Here is a 22,426-nt window from a genome sequence, read left to right as displayed (position 1 = left end):
AACTTTAAAATATTTTAGTTTTCTTTATTACTTCATTGATTTTTATTTCCTTTCTTTTTCATTGTGTTAAGTTATCTTGTTTTCACACACTAAACTTCTATTTTGGAGAGAATATATACTTAAAATTAATTGAAAAAGCATGTGTCGCTCCTAAGCAATTCTAAGTTTTTTTGTGTTGCATATGATAGATTAATTTATAAAAACAGTGTATCGATTCAGTCCTGAGTTTTTTATACTGGAATTTTATCTGTCTTTTATGATTAGAATCTTTATGATGAATAGGTTATTTGAGTATATTTTGCATAAAGAAACTCGAAAATAAGATTAAAAAATTGATTTAATTGACTTAGATCGGATGGAAATTTATTCATGTTCTACAAGATTCTTATTGAGAAGGAGATTTGGGGTATATTTTTGGACAGAAACACTTAGGATTAATGTACTTATATTATTTCCAAGTATTCTTATAATTGATCGTAACTTGATTAAATTTTACTCAAATTCTGTGAGATCGATCTTCGTGATATAGATGTAGTTAATATACACCTTGATTAAGATAAGCCCAAGAGTGAGATAGTTATATTGGCTTTAATAAATAGTGTAATTGCTAAATCTTAAGTTTTTAAACCGAACAGTAAAGTACCCTAAAACCAAAAACTATTACCTTTTAATATTTAGAGATAGTCTTTTTATGCTTTCTAGAATATTCTTTTTTAAAGATTTTTTAATATATATTTAAATTTATTTTTTAATATATGTGTATAAGTAATTATTATTTAAAAAGGCATATTATTACACGTCTTTTCCAATGTATTGAATCGGAATCAGACCAACAAATAATCGACTAAAGAAATAGAAGATGAATATAATATTGAAATAACGAAAAAGAGAGGTAATATGCGGAAAATTATAAAAAGGGATTCTGTTTGAAAAGTATCGAAATCGACGGTCTTTTTCCTAAAATTCGCCTAAACGGACCTCGGGCCCTCCAAAGCTAAAACGGTGATTGCTCCGCCACCGGTTTTCAGTCTCTCCCCCGGCCTCCTTTCTCCCTCGACGACTTCCACTCGGAGCAATTCGGAAAACCCAACACCTCCGCCGTCGTTTTCCTCCATCTGTAGCGACTCTTCTGCTATGCATATATACGCCCTCTCGATCGGTACCACGCGCGATGTTTTCCATCCTCTCGTCCTCCTTCCGCGAGATCGTCATCAGCAGCAGCAATTCGAGTTCAGATGGGAAGGGGCGAGGCCACCTTCGCTGGCGATGGCGTGGGCGCGAAGAGCCGCCGGCGATGGGCCTGGGCGGCTGTCGGAGCCCTGACCGCCGTCGCGCTCGCGATCTTCGTCGGCTCCAGGAACGCCCTCGAGATCCCTGCCTACGTTACCAATTCATGCGAATGCCCCCCGGTATGTTTCCGTGTTGGAGGTCGGCTTTTGGTGGGTTGTGGTGGCTTCTGTTGCAACTGGGGCTGATTTGGTGTGAGACGACGGTGTCGTAGGGATCGAGAAGCTACACAGGCTTGGTGGAGGATTGTTGCTGCGATTACGAGACAGCGAATTCGCTGAACGCGCTGGTGCTGCATCCGATACTACAGGATCTCGTGAAGACTCCCTTCTTTCGTTATTTCAAGGTACATTTATTTCTTGGTCCGATCCCTTGGAGTTGTGAGGGTTGATATAACGTCCTGGGTTAGTCCCATGTCAGAAATGGGTGAAAGTATGAATTGGCTTGTGCATTTTGGGTCGGAATCACCATATTTAATAGGTTACTTATCTCATCGGGTTGGATCGTGACAAATAATAGAGGAGTCGATCTATTGTTTGATAGGGTTAGGGGCTCGACCAAATGGAATTACTTATGGATGGGGCTACGGAGCACATCATAATATGAAGTCAACATTGGATGAATCTCACGTGTATGATTTGATTTTGTTAGTATGTTGGTACATACTCAACAAAGTGAATGGGTCTGTTAAATTTGATTTTGTGTTATGTTAGTACATACTCAACGAGGTGAATGGGTCTGTTAAACCGGCTGGATCGTGACTATTGATCCATGACAACAACAATACGTAAGTGCTAATGAAACTACATTACTAGTTCTGTTGCTGCTTTATGAGATGTGTGATGTTAATTCATAAGGAAGAACACCATGTCTTAAGCATAATTACATGTCGTCAGGACTAAAAATTGTGGAGCCTTCATTATGCTCTGGGTTGGATCATAATGCCCATTCTCATTGAATAACCAAGTCTTTGTTGGTTTTCTGCTCTGAGAATTCAATTACCACTCCTTGCAAACGTATTTGGTGGTTTTTCCTTTCTTATGTATTAGTGAAATCTTTCACCTTATCATGGATTATGAGTTTCTTAATTGAAACTTGCCACAAATTTGATTGCAGGCTATAATTTCTTTTGAATTAAACCAATGATTTAAAAAGGCGCTCGGGCGAGGCGAGGCGAGGCCCGAGCCCCTCGCTTCACTTCCAGGCGGCACGCTTCAAAGAGGCGCCGCCTGGGCGCTCGCCCGAGCCCAGGCGCTGGGCGCTTTGGGCGAGCGCTTGGGTTAAACCAGGCAACTGAACCAGGATTTTAGGTCCGGTCCGATCTCTAGTGCTTTAGTTGGTTCAATCGAACCAACTAAAATCGATACCAGCTATCGCTGCCCAACCCTAACCCTGCTCGTTGCCGCTGTCGCTCTCGCTCCCACTGCTCGCCGCTGTCGCTGCTCGCTATCGCTGTTGCCGCTCGTCGCTCCCGCTGCTTGCCGCTCCCGCTGCTCGCCGCTCCCGCTGCTCGCCGCTCCCGCTGCTCGTTGCTCCTGCTCCCACTGCCGCTGCCGCTGCTCGCTGCCACCGCCGTTATTGCTGCTCGCCACTGCCACTGCTCGCTGTTGCTGCCACTGTCGCCGCTCGCTACTCCCGCTCCCGCTGTCGCTGTGTCACGGACAAACTTCTAAACAAGATGTTTGATGTAATGCTTATGTATGTCCGTGTCTTTTGGTATGTTCATGTTTTGCATAGCATGTAGAGGGACGACCGAAGGCTTAATAGTCCCATTTTAGTTGGGTTTGATAGCTGCTTTAGGCTTGTAAATAAAGATTGTGTCATGTTGACACTTGTGAGAGATTTTTAATCTGTAGTGGACCATTTTGACCCTTTGTTGTGCAACTATTCAGAGCTTGTAAAGTCTGTTTGTGATTTGCATTGTCTATGAAGTGTTTCCTGGAATGTTTGCTTGTGGATCCCGAGTGAGGCGTTCTCTCTAACCCGTTTTCTTTTTTGTAGGTCCTAAGGGACCATGGGAGGCTTCGGGGAGGCTGACCTATGCGGACGGACACGCAAGGGTGTCGCACGACTTAGGCAAAACCAGCTAAGTCCGTGACAGATGGTATCAGAGCGGGACAAGCACTCATAGAAACTCTTGGCATACAAACGTGGGGGACCTAGCGGGGCTGCGTTGAGGGCAGTCAGCACACGCGCGACTGTTTGGGGGAAAAACGAGCATGGAGATATAGGGAAAAGGAGTCGCTCGGACGAGCGGGCATTTGAGATTGACATTCAGAGGAATGGCCAACCCTTCGCGCAAGAGGCACCACGAGAACAGGCAAGCTTGGAAGAATGCAGAGTGCACAAAGGTTGGGATGGCTGAGTTTGAGCTACGGCTCAACGTTGACAACTATACTTGATGGTCCTCAAGACAAGCGAGGTGCGTGGTAAAGGATGAGGCCATGCAAGGTAGAACGAGTTGCTCAGTGACCGAAAAAGTTATGCAAAGCTCACAGAGGTGAGGGGAATTGCTAACTCGAAGAATTCGGTACTCAAATATGGGCTTGTATGCGGACGATGGAATGTTCGCAGCCATCCCAAGGCGACCGAAACTCGGCGCTATGGAGCATTGAAACTTTCTCTTCGGCATGTGAAGGATACGTCCGTAGGAGGCTGAAGTGTGTAACGAGTTCAACATATTGCTAGGCCTTGAGTGGTGTAGCGGGGGCTGTATTGATGTGGAGTTGCAATCTAGCAAGTGCGTTTGCAAGAGGCAGAACAATGCACAGTTTGTTCAGCAAATCGGAGTAGTCCAAGGGGATGGTGGTCTCCGAAATGAAGAGAGATGTTGCTCCAACGGGACAATTATCCAGGAGGGATAAGTCCCGACTCTCTAGAGGGAGAATCATGTGGGACGGACCGCACATGTTGAGGAGGAGTACCTCAACAAACAACAACTCCACGAAGCTCAATGGACCGAGCAAGCGGCGAGGAGTCGTCGCATGATCTCGCTTGAGAGAGTGCATTGGTGGATACATTGCGAGATTAAGTGGGGGAGTGACCCAAAGCAACATAAATGAAGGCACACTTGGAGTCGATATGGAGATCGGACTCAAGGGATGGCTAACCCGTGGAATAGTGGGCGCGAGGGTCACCATCAACTCAATGCAAAAAAGAGGAGCGGAGCAACTTGGGTGTAACTTGGTGAAGTACCCAAGCCGCATGAAGGGAGCCAACATAGAAGATGAAACATGGAGCGGAGGCACAATGCTTTCCTTGGATAGAGGTCAAGGATATGAACTCTTGCAGAGGCAAGAGCAGGATCATGTTGTTCCATGGGTCCTTCATTCTGATGGAATGGACTCTTCTTGCATAGTGCCAAGGACGAAGGGAGTTTTTGGGCACATGCACCTTACCTCAGAGAAGCATTTGATGAAGGAACTAAGGCGACTCAACTTGCGGAGGCGAAGTTGGGTTCAAAAGGCCTTGGCACGGGGCAAGAGGACGCGGAGGCGGGTACTCTTGAAGAATATGCTACAGTGTTGCTAGTCAAGTTACTAGGCAGGAAGCGGTGCGCAACGGAGATTGTGCTGGTAGGGGCAAAGGCCCGGGATCCAGACAATGGTGCACCATTTTCAGTGAAGTCGGTGGACTTCGGGAGCTACTAGGCGATGGATTGTCCTAGAGCGGTGCTTCATCTAGGTGTGACCCAAGAGTGGGTGGATGAAGGTCGATCGCCAAAGGAGCGAACAAAATCGAAGTTGGAAGAGACCCTGCGATGTATTGGCAGAGGCCACATATGGAGGGATCACAATTCGAGTTCATCCCACAAGGATCAGAATGCAATAGAGATGTCACCAGGAGGTGACATGGTGCAGCGGATCGTGGTGGAACAGTTCGTGGCAATGTGATACACACGACATAGTCCCGTGAGGGACTATATCATACGGAGGTATGATCGGGAGCTACTGGAAGCTCAACTTCGGTGAACAACACGATGACAAGTAGGGCTATGGATTCAAGGAGTGAAGGCCATAGTACCGCAGAGGCGAGTCTTCCGTACGTGCATCGAATTTTGCATCGGATGAAAGCCTTGGTTATCAGCATATGGGGGCTGTGTTCCACCAAGGAAAAAGTTTGAATGCATGTACCAGTGAGTGAGTCCTATGGGAGGGACTTGATCATGCAGAGGTATGATCGAAGCAGCTGGAGAGTTGGACTGCTCCAGAGCCCATATTCGCTTAAGAGAGCCCGGCAAGTCAGAGGACAAGGTCGAGTAAGCGAATGTTACTACCAAGGAAGCTAAAGAGAACAGAATCAGTGTAAATCCTACAACGTGATGGCAGAGGCCATGCATGGGAGTTGCAGTCTGTCTTTCCATCGACCAAAGGGAGTTGCTTGGAGAACACAGAGGTGTTGAAGCAGGGGGTCGAAAGGAGCGAGGAAGCGACGACGAGTTCAGAGGGATTTAGCTACCCAAAATCAAGCATCAGTTAGAATGGAGGTGGACTCGGAGGAGTGCCACAGAGACATATCTACTGATCGTGAAGAAAAGGGATGCAGATGTGAGGCGACGGATAGTAGGGTCATGGGCATGGCAACGCCATGGTACCGCAAAGGCGGGACTTCCGTGAAAGTCATTGATCCCTTGCTCTCATGGAGGGAGAACGCTTGATCGTGAAAGGGGCCGAGAAGGTGGAGCATGCAGAGGCAAACTCCAAGTACCGAGACAAGGCTGAAGGGCAGAAGCCAAGGAACTTCGTAAGACCGGTGTCAACGAGCTTCTCATCAAGATAGCCGAAAGTGAAGGACTTCTGGTCATGCAAGAGTGCACGACCAAGGAACGAAGCAGGCAGTACGTGGTGCTGTACCTTTGCTACTCAGTGGAGTAGGCGGCAAGGTTGATGGAGAAGACGGTACAATCCTAGAGGCGACCAAATCTATTAGAGAATTACTCCAAGTTGGGGTGAAAACTTCCTGCATTCCAGAAGTTCGATGGCATTGAGAAGGTGAATCACAGTAACTAACTCAACGTAAGGAGTGCAAACACTTCAAGTGCTTCAGAAGTGTGAGCAAAGAGCAAACGAAGGCCAGTAACCAACTCGATGCATGGAGTATAACCTCGAGGAGGCAAGCGAAGTTGGGTTACCTTTGCCTTCTCAACTCTGAAGAGAATGGGTGAAACCGAGTACCCCAATTCTCTTATCTATCTAGCAAAGGAGCTCTGCACAGGTTCAAAGACCCTTCGAAGATAATGGAAGGCAATAGTGGTCAAATCCTCACCAACGATGATCAGTGCTACTGAGAGTAGATTGTCCGCTTCATTTCCCAACGAAATGCTAATCGAAAGCGGAAGTGATGCGAACCTACTTGGAAGTGACAACTAAGTGAAAGAAGAGTCAATGGGCAAATTTTGTGGAGGAAGGACCCAAAACTTCAGAAGTTTGCGAGACAATGCTCGTTAAAGCTCTAACAAACATCCACCCAATTCAAGCAGCATGAGGCATTTGAGAGACTGACGCATAGTAAGGATGGTCTTTTCCTTCATCTGGAGGATCCGCAGGAACCAACAGGGATCAACACAACTCAGCCAACCCCACACTAGAGTCAGAGTCATTGGCGAGTTGAAGCAGCATGACGGATCAAAGGTTGGACTACTCAAAAATAGCAGCGGAGAGCAGTTGGGAGCCAGGAGGCGCATTGCAGTTGGAGCAGAAGATTGAAGACTCAACAAAGGTAAGGAGTTGCAGTGTCGGCAAAGGCTTCGATGAGGACGTCGAAGGAATAAGTGGGGGAGAATGTCACGGACAAACTTCTAAATAGGATGTTTGATGTAATGCTTATGTATGTCCGTGTCTTTTGGTATGTTCATTCTTTACACAACATGTAGAGGGACGATCGAAGGCTTAATAGTCCCATTTTAGTTGGGTTTGGTGGCCGCTTTAGGCTTGTAAATAAAGGTTGTGTCATGTTGACACTTGTGAGAGATTTTCGGTCTGTAGTGGACCATTTTGACCCTTTGTTGTGCAACTATTCAGAGCTTGTAAAGTCTGTTTATAATTTGCATTGTCTATGAAGTGTTTTCTGGAATGTTTGCTTGTGGATCCCGAGTGAGGCGTTCTCTCTAACCCGTTTTCTCTTTTGTAGGTCCTAAGGGACCATGGAAGGCTTCGGGGAGGCTGACCTATGCGGACGGATACGCAAGAGTGCCGCACGACTTAGGCAAAACCAACTAAGTCCGTGACAGCTGCCTCCTTACACTCCCGCTCTCGCTGCCGCTACCGCTTCCTCTTTTCTCAATTAGTACCCCCTTACACTCCTTTTTCTTCTTCTCCTTTTGTATACTGTTAACAGTATACTAATAATAGTATTTATATTTATTAGATTAATAATATATTATTTTAATTTTAATACTATTAAATAATTATATTTATTAATTATATTATATATTTTAATATTTTAGCGTTTCGCTTCGCTCGGGCGAGCGCCTAGCGCCTCGGGCGTTTTTGGATCTTAGCGTTTTTTAGCACCTAGTGCTTTTTAAATCATTGAATTAAACTTATCTCTCTTGGCATTCAAAGAATTTTTTTTCTTCAATGTATTGTTGTCAAGGTTGCAACCATGGTATGCCATACCGAAGCGTACCGCCCGTACCGGGCGGTACGCAGCAAAAACCCCCGTATCGGGCGATACGGGGCAAAATCGGGCGGTAATAGTCGAAATTTCGACCGTTACCGTCCGGCACCACTCGGTACCGCCCGGTACCACTCGGTAACGGTCGATTTCGACCGTTACCATCCGACACCACTCGATAACGGTCGAAATCGATCGTTACCGCACTGTTGCAGTGCTACAGTGTTCCAACGGTCAATTTAACCGTTGGAGCTTTTTCTCCTCCTATTTAAACCATTCTTCTCTCCCCTATTTCATTATACTCTTTTAAACTTTCTTTTTCTCTCCTAAACTCTATAAAACAACGATTTGTAAATTCAATCGAGACTAATTTGGGAAGATTAAGAGGAAGAACTTTCTAATCAAGAGGTATGTATTCGTTTTATTTAATTAGAGAGTAATTAAGATATTTAAGATTATGATTAGTGTGTTTCATCATGAATAATATTTATGAATAATATTTATGATAGTAAAATAAGTTTAATTAAGTTTTATTAAAGTTATTTAATGCTACGATTAGTCATTTTAATGATGATTTAATCGAAATTTGTTCGATTTTATATCAATTCAATGTCTTTAATACCTATTAGGGTATTTATCATGCTTATAGTAGTGTAAGAAAAGTAATTTATGAAAAATTAGCTATATTAATCGTATAATTAGTGTAGATAAATGATGATTTTATCATAATTTGAATCATATTGAATTAAAATTACATATTTAATATTTCTTTTATGTGTTTAACATATATATTATGATAAAATAAGTTTAATTATGTTTTATTAAAGTTATTAAATATTGCGAATAGTCATTTTAATGATGATTTAATCAAAATTTGTTCGATTTTATGTCAATCCAATATCTTTAATACCTATTAGGGTGTTTATTATGTTTATAGTGTTGAAAGAGAAGCAATTAGTGAAAAATTAACTATATTAATCGCATAATTAGAGTATCTAATTATTTTAATACTTCTTTTATGCATGTAACATATTTATGATGATAAAATATGATTAGTTATGATTTAATAAAAATACTTAATGTTGCGATTAGTAATTTATGATCGATATTTGGTCAAATTAATATGTTTATACTTTATAGTTTATTTGATTTAAATTTGATAGGATCATGGCACCAAAGGTACCAGTTTATGATCGGTATGAGGGTTGCGGCGATGAAGTCGACCCGGATCTCATAGTTGGGATTCGTGCATCATTGGAGCATCAGCATACGGTCGATGAAGCAATGAGGCATCGACGACCTGACTCACAATTGGAGCATGGCAGTAGTAGTGGAATCCAGAGGTCAACCAGCATGAGGCAACCAACTGCTCCTTCTCAGTTAGGCCGAACTAGTAGCATGAGGTATGGTGGACTCCGTGGTTTTATAAGAGGCCTTGGCAGGAGGTCCGCACCAGATATTGTTGATATTGATCCGCAAGCCTATCCCCCACAAACAGCGAAACAGACACGGATTGACGATGCATACACAAAATAAAAAAAACGGGATATTGGGAAGGCAATCTCAAAATGGTTCAACTTTAATAGGATTCCAGCCAACACAGCCCAAGGTCCATATTATCAGAGCATGATCTCTTCTATTCAAAAGTCTGGCACGGGGATCCAACCTCCAACACCGAAGGAGATTTACGACGTGTACTTAGATGAGGAAGTGGCAGAACTAAAGGATTGGATCAAATCCTTCAAGAGGCAATGAGACGAATATGGGGTGACATTGATATGTGACAGTTGGACAGGACCAACAAGAATGAGTATCATCAACTTTCTTGTTTATTGCAATAGAAAAGTGGTATTTCATAAGTCCGTTAATGCTACTGAAAAGATCCAAGATGCAAAATATATTGAGAGCTTGATGGATACTATGGTAGAGGAGATTAGACCACAGTATGTTGTCCAAATAATAATCGACAATGGAGCGAATTTCAAAAAGACTGATTTGCAATTGATAGAAAAAAGAAAAACTTTGTTTTGGACTCCATGTGCAGCTCATTGCATAGATCTAATGCTGAAGGATATTGGTGAGTTGAATTCGGTCAAGAATTGCGTAGCTCGAGCACAATCAATTACAAAGTTTATATATAATCATCATTGGGTCCACGCATTAATGCAAAAGTATGTAAACGGTGAGATACTTCGACCTGGAATTACTCGGTTTGCTACCAATTTTATTACATTAAAGTCATTACAGCAAAAAAGGCATGGCTTGAAGGTAATGACTAACTCACAAGAGTGGTCTGAATCAAGATATTCGAAATTGAGCGATGGAAAGAAGACAGAAAAAGCCATTCTTTCCTCTAGATTTTGAGAGACTATAGCAGAAATCATTAAAGGTGTGGAACCACTTTATATTGTCCTCCGTAAGGTCGATATGGACAAGCGTCCACAGATGCCGTATCTTAAATATATGCTGATTTCAGCAAGAGAGGAGGTTAGGAAAGCATTCAAAGATGATTTTAAGGCCGACCAATACGTACGAATCATTGATCATTGGACCGAAGTTCATATGGATCAAGATATCCATAATGCAGGTAAATTCATATTCAGAATAATTTAATTTATTATTATTTAGATAATAAAAAATCATACTAACAAAATTATGTTTTGCAGCGTATTATCTAAACCCGGCAATTCAATATCGATATGCTCTCGGAACGCAAAATAATTTCCTAACGACACTACAAAATGTTATATATCGGTTCTTGCCAAACACTACCGAGGCAGCCGATGCTCTTATGGAGGGTCGATTATTTCGAGAAACAGTTGGTTCATTCTCCAACGTTGTAGCTGTATCGTGTCGTTACACTATGGATCCTGGTAAGGAAAAGTTATGCATATTGATTATCAATTATATTTAATGTTAATTATTTGTTATGCTAATAAAATCTTATTTATATCTTTTTGCAGTCGAGTGGTGGCTACAATTTAGAGGCGATGCACCACATTTAAGGAAGGTTGCCATTCGTGTACTTTCACAAACAGCAACATCTAGTGGTTGCGAACGTAATTGGTCAACGTTTGCATTGATTCATACGAAGGTCCGCAACAAACTCTCCTACAGACGGTTAGAGAAACTAGTATATGTCCATTATAACATGCGGTTAAAATTACGATGTGCTGAGTTGGATAAGGAGCCAGAGGAATCAGATATTGATCCCATTGACCTCCAATTCTACAACGAAGATTCAGAGCCAATGTTAGATTGGATTGAAGCAGCAGAGAACCAAGAGGATCTTCTACTTGATGAGGCGGGAGATCCTCAGTGTCCTTCACGTTTTATCACCGAGGCAATAGAAGAAGAAGAAGCACAACCCCAACGGGTGGAAAATCTCCCTCGATTACAACATGGTAGGAGTCAAACTGCTCGAGGAACTACCGACACCCAACGGTCACACTCATCCCCCCAACGTGCAAAGGCAAAGGGGAAGGCAGTAGCATCAGTAGCATCAGTTGTATCGTTGGAAAGAATCGGGTTGGTCGACGAGACACCTTCACAATCACATTCTCTTTCTCGCTCGGTCCAGAGACATGACAGCAACACGGACAGCAGTGCCTCGACAGATGATGGCGGTGATGCCGGGCAGTCGTTGGTCTCGTCTACACAACTTGAGAGTAGTGAATGGACTGAGGAGCAATATTTTACACATGTCACTCAAGATTCAGATCATGGAACTCGATAAGGTACTGGTCAAGTTTATGCGCGGAAGGGGAAGGCAGTGGATGAATATGAACAAATACGATAGAGCATACATGATATAGACACAAAAAGAGGCTCATCGTATTATGGAGAATCATACGGGCAACAACAATATGGTGATAGTTGGTCATCCTTCTCTGAGCAACAACATTATACAGAACAGCACCAATATATGCCTCAAGAGCTGCCTCGGACAAATATGATTCATGACGATCAGTCTACGATCAGCACCACATTGATGCATCAATGGCACACGGTGTATCAATATACTATGTCATGAGATCAATTTCATGATTGGGTCCAACAAACGTATCATATTGATATGTATCGGATCGAGGACCCCGATCCACCACCCGTGGAAGCCCGTCGTTCGTTTTGGTGGTAGAACAACAATCAGATATATCTAGATATGTGATAATTTATTTTATTTGAATTTTAGAGTTTATATTGTAACAAAATAGTCTAACAATTCAACTGATTTTTCTGTAGATATTTCAATCTATAACGGGCTGAAATACGAACCTCGAACAAGACTACCTCAAAGCCTGAAAAAGATATGTGATACTATTTTTACCTAATTTACATTGATTTTGCTAAACTTATACTATTACTATATTTATTTGTAACTTGAAAACCCTATCCTAACTTTTTTTTCTAATTTTCAGGTATTTTGGAGGGATAAATCGGTAAAATCGGGTGTACCGCTCGGTACACCTCGGTATACCGGTCGGTACACCCGTACCGTACCGTACAGAGCCCGGGTCGAAACTCCGGTACGATACGGTATAGCGGACCTTGGTTGCAACAATTTGACTTGTAGCTACCTTATAAGCATTAGCTTTAAATGGATGTTGCCAAGCACCAGTCGACACAGCTCTATAGTATTCATGAGACAATTGTCTTTCATCCTTCTTTCATGCTTTCCTATACTTGTTATCCACTTGCTTTATTTAGTCATGCTTTCACCCAAGGTTCGCAATACCGTATCGTACCGGTATTTCGACCTGGGCTCGGTACTAGTACGGTACGGTATACCGAGCGGTACATCCAGGTGTGCCGAGTACTGTAGCACTGCTACAGTGTAACAGTGCACTCGGACCGGTAACAGGCGGTCCGTGTACCGACAACCTTTCAGACCGGTACGTACCGCCCGTACCGGGTGGTACAGTTCGGTACGGCAGACCCTGCTTTCACCTTTCTCATAGTGTTACTAGGCTTGTATTAGGCATATTCCACAGAATTCCTAACTGTTGTATAATCCTTCTGTTTCTTTTTCTGCCTTATCCTGGATATTATTGATGGATATCTGATGTAGTTACGGATTGGAGGCTGATTTTGTGGGTAAACCTACTGTTTATTGGAATTGCGTGACACATCTAACCCCGCATTGGAAGGATATCACTAACTGGTCCTTAGATGCATCAATATAGTTCAGTTATCTCTGTTGATAAATTTCGTTAAAATGGTGCATTGTGCTTTTATAGGTTTCCTATGCAACTTGGGATTTCTATAATCTTCTTCCTTTGCATACATTGCCTAAAGAACACTGGTATACTTTGGTACGGAACTAATTTGTGGCAGATATACTCAATTTTGCAGTAATTTGACAACATTTTGTATCTCCATTTTCTTATACCAAAATTTATAAGAAAACTTATGTAGCTAATTAGTATAAAATGCACATTTGATTTCATTTTGCTTGTTAGATGTTGTAATTAACTTCTTTGGCTATTTGAATGAACAAAATGGATTCCTATTTTTGCACTTAGATCTGAGCATAATAGGAAACCTTTTTTCAACCAAAACTGCTGATGTCTAATTTGGTAGACGAGCTTTGACCTCATATTTCTGGTATCTTTCTTTGATCACTTTCTACATCTGTACTTTTTTTCCGAGGAAAATGTTGTTATGCCCTACTTCGATATCTTCGAGTTTTGCAACTTGAATCTTGTTTCTTCAATAAGTTGTTTTATTGGTGGTTTGATAGGTTAAATTGTGGTGTGATTGCCCATTCTGGCCTGATGATGGGATGTGCTATCTCCGGGATTGTACTGTATGCGAGTGTCCAGAAAGTGAGTTTCCAGAGCCCTTTAAGAAATCATCCAGATTGTTTTCTGCTGACGATGTGATTTGTCAGGAGGGAAAACCACAGGCTGCTGTGGATAGGACCCTTGATGATACAATTTTCAAAGGATGGATCCAGATTGACAATCCTTGGACATATGATGATGAAACTGATGATGGTACCCACCAGCTCTGGTTTACTCTTAACTTCATTTTGTTTTAGATGTTGTTGTTCTCCTCCATGGTATTTGACTTTGTGAACTTGAATCTGGTTGGTGCATTGCATTTTTCTGCAGCAGCTATGACATATGTGAATCTCCAGCTGAACCCTGAGAGATACCCTGGTTATGCAGGTCCATCAGCTCAAAGGATATGGACTGCTGTTTACAAGGAAAATTGTCCACAATGTTAGTCATCTGTCCTCTTTTTTTCTCCGTATCCTGGCATTTTTGTAATGTTATCTTATTTTGCTAACACCGAGATAAAGTAGAACTTATCATGTTCTGTCTGATATTAGTTACGAGTCCTTTTTTCATTATTTTTCTGTACATACTCAACTTTAATAATTGCTTGAATTAGGGAATTCCTCAACTTCTATAAAAATTTTAAGCTTCTGAAGAAACTCTCATGAATTAGATAATTCTCTGTATATAACATGAGAATGCATATTTTTCATCAACTAATTTGTTGCATTGCTCAGTTTTGGTTAAAATGTTTACATACTGAAATAAGTTTTAGCTAGTACTATATTTTTTATCTCAAAAATTTTCTTTTCCAGATCCTTCTGAAGAATGGTGCAATGAGAAGAAAGTGATGTACAAATTAATCTCTGGGTTGCATTCTTCAATTTCAGTTCACATAGCATCTGAGTATCTCCTTGATTCATCTGCCAATTTGGTATCTTTGTGTACACTTCCTTTCACGATAAGTTAGCTAGAAAAGAAAACCATTTTTCTTAATATGCTTTTTATTAGCCATGAATCTCTAATGTTCATTCTTCTGAATGAACCCAGTGGGGGCAAAATGTTCAGATGCTTTATGATCGAGTATGGAAACACCCAGATCGGGTCAGAAATTTGTATTTTATATTTCTCTTTGTTCTGCGGGCAGTGACAAAGGTAAGTCAATCTCATTTTGCTGCAATATCGGAATTAAATGATCCATATTTAGAGAGATTAGTTCATGTGTTTATGATGCTTCAGGCTGCAGATTACTTGGAACAAGCTGAATACAACACTGGCAATCATGTGGAAGATTTGAAAACTCAGTCATTGGTGAGACAGCTACTCTACAATAACAAACTTCTATCTGCTTGTCGGGTACCTTTTGATGAAGTCAATATCTGGCAAGGTCAAAATGGGCCTGATCTTCTGCAGCAGATTCAGAACCAATTCAGAAACATCAGGTTTGCATTGCAAATTTGACATGTTAACCATGAGGACTTGCTTGTTAAATTAAACAAATTATTTTGTGTTGCAGTGCAATCATGAACTGTGTGGGATGTGAGAAATGCCGATTGTGGGGAAAACTTCAAGTCAATGGTCTAGCAACAGCTTTGAAAGTTCTATTCTTTGTTGATGGCAAAAACAATGTAAACAAGACAGTATGCTACTTTCCTTTATTCGCCAACTTTTACTTATCTAATTTGTTTGTCTGTGTGTATATATATAAGGTTTTCTAGAAGCTTCGACTCCATGACATTTCTTTCTCCTGTTTGTTTGCTTATATGTTTGTTTTCTTCTTGAACTAAAAGAATTATCTTCTGCATCCTCTCAGTGGTTGAATCTATATTTAATATTTATGATTTTTAGATCTTACTCGTGGTTGCTATTGACTTATGTGATGACTGGTTTATTCTTTATCTTTCGGCCTTCTTATTTCTAAAGCATATGTTTAAACATCTTGAAAAACATGAATTATATCTCTTTAAAGGTAACCTATACTATTGTGTTTGGCAACTTGACAGTTGAGATATATTCTTTTAGGTTCTTGAATCTTTTCATGAGAGAAGCTAGTCATACTACTATTGTCTGATTATTTGATACTAGTAGTCATGGCGGAAGCTTAAACTTGGAAAAGCGTGGGTCAGCATATGTGGCTTCCATAGTATGAGCCTTGGAAGAGTCAATCTATAGAAAATAAATCGAAAACAAAATGGTAAATTGAACTTTAAGAAATAATCCTTATATTCACTCAAAACAATTCTTTTTTAACTATTTTTTTCCCTGATATGTCTTTCTCTCTTTACCTTATGAAATGTTCAGAAGTATCTGAAGATAGATATCAAGGTACTTTCCTAATGTGTTCTGATGTCAGCTTATTGGAAATTTAGCTGCAGCTGCAACGAAATGAAGTCATCGCACTGTTTAACCTTCTAAATCGACTCTCTCAGTCTGTAAAATTTGTTCATGACATGGGACCTCTCATGGAGAAGATGGAAAGGCATGATTCTTCCCCTACAGGCAAAACTCCCTGGTAGTAAAATATGAATTTTCTTGGTCTAATGCTGGTGAGCCTTCTCCCATCCACTCTTGTTCTTCCAACTTATTTCACCTCACGTTTCTCAACAATTTGCTCTCTTACTGACTTGCCAGGTTTTCGCGACTTCATGACGGAAGATGCAGACATGATCCTTCACTTTTTCTTTAAAGATATAAACTTGATGTTGTTGGTTTAGGAAATCATCTTTGATAGCTTTAATGAGACAATGTATATTAGTGATCAAGATGCACTATGGGATCAGGAGATGACTCCTGCTGTAATATCATAAAATAAGACTTTATGTGAAAAAAAGGAAACAAATTTGCTCAACACAATTATTCTGTATACGATTCAATTGTTTGTCTTTGGCAATGTTTTTGTATTATCATGTTCATGATATGATGTGAAAAATCTTTTACACTTTTGTGTATAGTCTTATCCTTGCAATCATATAAACAGTTTCTGTGAATCATTGGCTAATATTCTTGATAAAAGTAATAATTCATTAATCTTTAATCGTTAATGACAGGTGAGTTTGGTTCGAGATAAGAACGAATGGATCTGGGGACGTGATAATTGAAGCTTGTTGCACTCAACTTGGTTGTCGTGACCCAACCGGAATCTAGTCCAAGTATCGAAAGAAAGCCAGTCCATTATATAGGGTAGCCATTGCAAGCCCATAAGGATAGCCGGGCTTAAGCCCATATATAGGTCTCAGGTTGACGCACAAGACGAGACGCTTGTTACCCTCTCTCTCCTCTCATGAAGCCCTCGATCCAAATCAAAGCCGTCACTACCGCCACCTCCTCCACTCCGACGCGTCTATCCTCCCTCTTCTCTTCCTCACCACCAATTACGCAGCCGGCCCCCGCTTCGCCATGTCGCCGCCCCCCTCCGCCCACCTTCATGTCCCGCCTCTACTGCTCCATCTGCGCGAGCCCTTGTCCGAGCCCGGCTCGCCTGCGAACATCTCCCGAACGGCCTCCGCCCGCACCTTCGCTCCTGGAGCCTCCTCTCTCGCTTCAGCTCCGCCGGCTTCGTCGCGAGCCCGGCCTCAGGCTTCCCGCCGAGACCCTCGGCACCATGATCCACTACTTCGTCCACAATCGCCGCATCGCCGAGGCCCAGGCCCTCGTCCTCCGGCTGGTCCGCCGGCGTAGTGCCTCCCGTGCGGAGGTCGTCGCTGCGCTGGCCACCAGCTACGACCGCTGCGAGGGCCCCGGCTCGGCCGTGTTCGACCTCTTGATCCGCACCTACGTGCAGGCGAGGAAGCCGAGGGAGGCAGCGGAGGCGTTCCGCTTGTTGAAGGCCCGGGGCCTCTTTGTCTCCGTCAACGCCTGCAATTTGCTCCTTGCTGGATTGGTCCGGATGGATTGGGTCGACATGGCGAGGGACATCTATGGTGAGATCGTCGAAATGGGGGTCCATCCGAATATCTACACTTTGAACATCATGGTGAATGCCTTCTGCAAGGATAGAAGGTTTGACCAGGTAAATTCGTTCTTGTTGGAGATGGCAAAAAGAGGGATTTTTCCTGATGTTGTAACGCATAATACTTTAATTGATGCACACTGTCGCGCTGGGCATTTGGAAGAATCATTGCAATTGCTGAAATCGATGGGCGACAATGGACTAAAGCCTGATGTCGTGACTTATAATGCTGTTCTGAATGGGTTTTGCAAGAATGGTCTATATGACAAAGCAAAAGAATTGCTGGGGGAAATGTTGGATGCTGGTTTGGTGCCGAATGCTTCTACATTCAACATTTTTCTCAGTGGGTTTTGTAAGATTGGTAACACAAGCGAAGCCATGAGGATTTATGATAAGATGGTCGGTAGTGGACTTGTTCCTGATATAGTAAGCTTTAGCTCTGTGATAGACTTGTTTTCGAAGAAAGGTGATATGTATCGAGCACTTGCATATTTTGGGGACATGAAGACCATTGGCTTGGTTCCAGACAATGTCATCTACACTATGCTTATCAGTGGATTTTGTCGGATTGGTTTGATAACGGAAGCTCTGAAGATGCGTGATGAGATGGTAGATCATGGTTGTTTGCCAGATATTGTCACCTACAATACAATCTTGAATGGCATATGTAAAGAACAAAGGTTGTCGGATGCTGATAAACTTTTTCATGAGATGGTAGAAAGAGGAATTTCCCCTGACTTTTGCACTTTCACTACTCTCATTGATGGATACTGTAAGGGTGGTTTAGTGGAGAAAGCTTTAAGACTGTTTGATAAAATGCTAGAAAGCAATTTGAAACCAGACATTGTTACTTACAATAGTTTGATTGATGGTTGTTGCAAAGAAGGGAATATGGAAAGAGTAAATGAGTTGTGGGACGACACGTGTCGAAGGGGAATGCTTCCTAATCACATTACCTACAGCATTTTAATAGACAACCACTGTAGTAAAGGACAGGTGGAAGAAGCCTTTAGGTTCCTGGATGAAATGGTAGAAAATAGAATTGCACCTAATGTTGTGACATATAATTCGATTATTAAAGGTTATTGCCGGTCTGGCGATGCAAAAAAAGCTGAAAAGTTCTTAGAAAAGATGATTGATGATAGTGTCATTCCTGATATAATTACGTACAACACTCTCATTTATGGATTTGTCAAAGAAGAGAAGATGCATAAGGCTCTTCATTTGATCAATAAGATGGAGAACAAAGGGGTGCCACCTGATGTTATCTCATATAATGTAATTTTGAGTGCATTTTGTGAACAAGGGGAGATGCAAGAGGCTGATTCTGTATTTAAAAGAATGGTCAGCAGAGGAGTCCAACCTGATGGATCTACATATACAACCTTGATAAATGGTCATGTTGCAGTTGACAACTTGAAAGAGGCATTTCGTCTCCATGATGAAATGCTACAGAGAGGTTTTGTGCCTGATGATAAATTTTAGAATTCCTTTTTGTGCAGATTTGGGAGCTTTGAAAGAAAAATAGTTGTCCTTGCTGATATATTCTGTTAGGCACTAGGAATTATGGGACATGAAGTGGTTGACTTGGATGGCAGGCAGGTTACACATTCCACAGTGCCAAGATGTATGGTGCAGCTGATTATGATCATCCTAGGGTATGTATGCACTAGCACCCTTGATGGGTACTCCATAACCTGCAAATGCTTATTGAAACCCAGGTTGGTCCTTCATTCATCTGAGTGGGTGTGTGGATGTCAAAGTCACTTCACAACCTTCTCCCATTTACCCATATCTTACCCATATCCAAAGTAAGGTAGGTTTACTCAGCTGAGTCACTCAATTGGCTGGTTCTTTACATCCACAAGAAGATTTTTGGTCTGCAACACTGTGATAACAGTATGGTGCTACTGGTTATAGCTGTTGGTGCATTTATCAAGGGCTTAAGGATTCTGTTGGAGATGATGAGACAATATTTCATTCACGCAAGAACTTAAACCGGCAGGCAAGTGTTTTTGTCAGATACCTGTGACTTGATTAGTGAAATACTCCCTCTCTTCAAAAAAATGTTTTTTTACCAACACAAAAAGAAAATATTTTGTTGCGAATGTTCAAGATGGTAAGAAATTATCCATATGTAAGATCATAATTATTGATATGGATATTTTCCACATTAAAAAAAATCTTTTGTTTCAATAGAGCCAGAATTGATTTGGATCATTCAAAGATCGAAGTTAATAGAAAGAAGGTATCAGTGAACTTCTATGGAATGGTTTCATGGGATTCAGCCAATTGTGTCCATCAAGCTTTTACTTTGTTTATAAGATGATATCAGAGGGATGCTAGGTAATGGCATTGTGGTATTCATTTTAATTTGTGAAGTATGAACAAGAAAAGAATTACATGACCTGAATGGTTAATTAAGAAGGCCTGAGAGATTTGTCTCCAGAATTCTTGGCAATGGTCATGTTAATTGAAAAATTTTCAGGGAAACATTTATTGATTCGTCGCTGGTAGCAATAAGAGTCCTTGCTTTAACAAGGAAATTGGTCATACTTATAAAACTGAAGATTAATCATCATTTCAAGGAGATGGAATATTGTAACCAGTTATTGGACTTGCTGTTAATAAACATTAATGAACAGCATCTGTGAATCTGAACTTGATAGTTCACTTATTTGAGATTGCTTGTGTGGTTGTCAGGTTGCTTGTGGCTGTGAAGATGAGAAATACAAATTGGCTAACTTGCACTTATTTGTAAGTTCCCATTTCTTATTGTACAAAGCATCATTCTGGACTAATTTGACAGCAGTTTTGCTGTTTGCTGTGGTTGACGAATAGAACACTCATATTCATGTGCTAGAGCTTCAATTTTGAAATAAATGAAGTTTCAATGTAACTATAACTTGGTATTCTCATATGTCAATAGTTTTACTTGGGAAATTAATCCATTTTATGAATGTAACAGATTGAGTGCAAGCCAAAGTGGTAATCAGTTTTCTTTAGGATTTTGGATAGTCATACTGGTTGGCAATGCTGGCACATGTAACAACGTACCTTGCCAAAAAGGTTTTGAAAGTGCCACTGATCCATGACATGGGTGTTGACATATGGTTAGACCAACTTTGGGCTTGTGTTATGCAGTGCAAGAGTGAGTCAACGAGCACAAATGGAAAAGAAACCATATAAAAAATGTTTGATGAAATTATTCTGTCACCTGAAAGAATTCAACATACTTGTTGCTTCTCTTTCATCCTCTTTTAGGATTTTTTTCCAAACTATGGATGAGTCTGAGATAGTGAATATAATTAAACCTGGGTGCAGCTGGAGTTCTCAACCCTGTTGAGTTAAAATTAGCCCTGATGGCTTGTTCATTAATGACATTGTTCTAGATGGAGCTGAATATATTTATGAACTGACAGATGCTTGTCTATTTTGACAGGAGCAGTTGGTCGGACATTTGGTAGTGCTTTGGACCTGGCGGTTTGCCTTTACCAGAGCTTCTAATATTTGACTAACTTGCTCGGCTTCGTCAGCAGAGGGATGAGATTGCTTGGTGCATTAGGAATACGATTATGGAATATGGACTCTATTCACTCCTTTCAACCTTTTGCTTCATTAATACATATTTTCATCTTTGTTGTCTGGTCCGATGCCATTAGACTTTGATAGCGCCCGTCCAATCCTTTTCTGGTTTGCTACATGGAGATGCTGCAGAAATGATTGCTATCATCAATGCTGCAATTGTCCAGTTCTTTATTGAGTTGTAGCATCCTTGAGTTGTCTGTGTTTTAGATTGACTCCGTTTTTAAGCTTACCAAAATGGTTGATGAATGAGAGCTTTCAGTGTCATATGACTAAACTATCTTTGTCTAAGTTAGATCCAGAGTGTTCTACTTCAGTCTTAAGGTTCTTTGTACTGTCATTACTGCACAGTTCTAATATTGGAAGATTTGATGTCTGCTTAAGCTTCTTTTTGTGTTGAGAGAGGTGTTTCTTATCAGCTACAGAAAAGAATAATTCAAATAAAAATCCTTTTTAGATGTGGCTTAATGTGAAGGTTTTGTCTTTCTAAAGTTTAAATTGGTGTCTTCATTTCATTTGTATCATTGGATAATCCAGACTACTTTTGTGCTTCAGAACATTGGACTTTAGAAATAATATATGGCACAATTTGTTAGTGTCATTGGAGCAGTGTCATTGGAGCAAACGTTGTACAACCTAACCTCTTTCTCTAATATTGTTGCATATTGTCGTTTCTGAAAATTGAATGTCCATCGAGAATGCTTGAATTTATTATTCTGTAGACTTTATTATTCCTTTGTGTCTAGACTTTGGTGCAAAATTATGTTAGGATATATTTGATAAGGCTTCTTCAATGTTTATATCAATGAAAAATATAAGGAAATTAGTCTAATTAGTCTATTTTGAATAGTTTAGAGATGAATGCATATCTAGAGAATTATCTTTTTATGATCCTCAGGATATCAGAATATTATCTTTTAAAATTTATATTGATTGAGTAGGATATCAGAATATTTTCTTTTAAAAATTTATCTCATATAATTAGTTCTCTTAAATATCTCAATCTCTAAATTTAAAAAATGTATATTGAAATCTTTATGGTTATAAAAGTAAAATATCTAATCCTATTTATCCTAATATCATCGGTAAAATCGATGAAAAATACAACATATAATAACACATGCATGAATGACACGAAAACAATGAGAAAAAAAAATAATTTTAATGATGGTGGTGGATGGTATTGTTGTCGGTGGCTATTCTGGTGGTG

At 40.9% G+C, this 22,426-nt stretch overlaps 1 protein-coding gene across 6 annotated transcripts; it reads left to right on the top strand.

Moving 5' to 3' along the window:
• Positions 1–963: 963 nt before the first annotated feature.
• LOC135586371 (endoplasmic reticulum oxidoreductin-1-like) lies at positions 964–21,684 on the top strand. Of its 6 annotated transcripts, XM_065174456.1 has the most exons (14): positions 964–1,409; positions 1,502–1,633; positions 10,569–10,775; positions 10,866–10,996; positions 13,643–13,898; positions 14,016–14,126; positions 14,498–14,616; positions 14,733–14,837; positions 14,922–15,124; positions 15,199–15,322; positions 16,052–16,228; positions 16,314–19,636; positions 20,335–20,388; positions 21,074–21,684. In XM_065174456.1, exons 1-11 carry the CDS (start codon positions 1,172–1,174, stop codon positions 16,196–16,198), a joined length of 1,773 nt encoding a protein of 590 aa, XP_065030528.1. In that variant the 5' UTR covers positions 964–1,171; the 3' UTR covers positions 16,199–16,228; positions 16,314–19,636; positions 20,335–20,388; positions 21,074–21,684. The 6 variants fall into 6 exon arrangements, with proteins under 6 accessions (XP_065030528.1, XP_065030531.1, XP_065030530.1 ...); XM_065174457.1 differs by lacking the exons at positions 964–1,409; positions 1,502–1,633 and adding an exon at positions 8,912–10,489; XM_065174459.1 differs by lacking the exons at positions 10,569–10,775; positions 10,866–10,996 and having other exon boundaries at positions 16,058–16,228.
• Positions 21,685–22,426: the final 742 nt, after the last annotated feature.

Source organism: Musa acuminata, chromosome BXJ3-11, assembly GCF_036884655.1.
Source record: "Musa acuminata AAA Group cultivar baxijiao chromosome BXJ3-11, Cavendish_Baxijiao_AAA, whole genome shotgun sequence".
Lineage (NCBI taxonomy): Eukaryota > Viridiplantae > Streptophyta > Magnoliopsida > Zingiberales > Musaceae > Musa > Musa acuminata.
The sequence above is the reverse complement of the archived record's forward strand: the minus strand, read 5'-3'. Positions and strand labels throughout refer to the sequence as shown.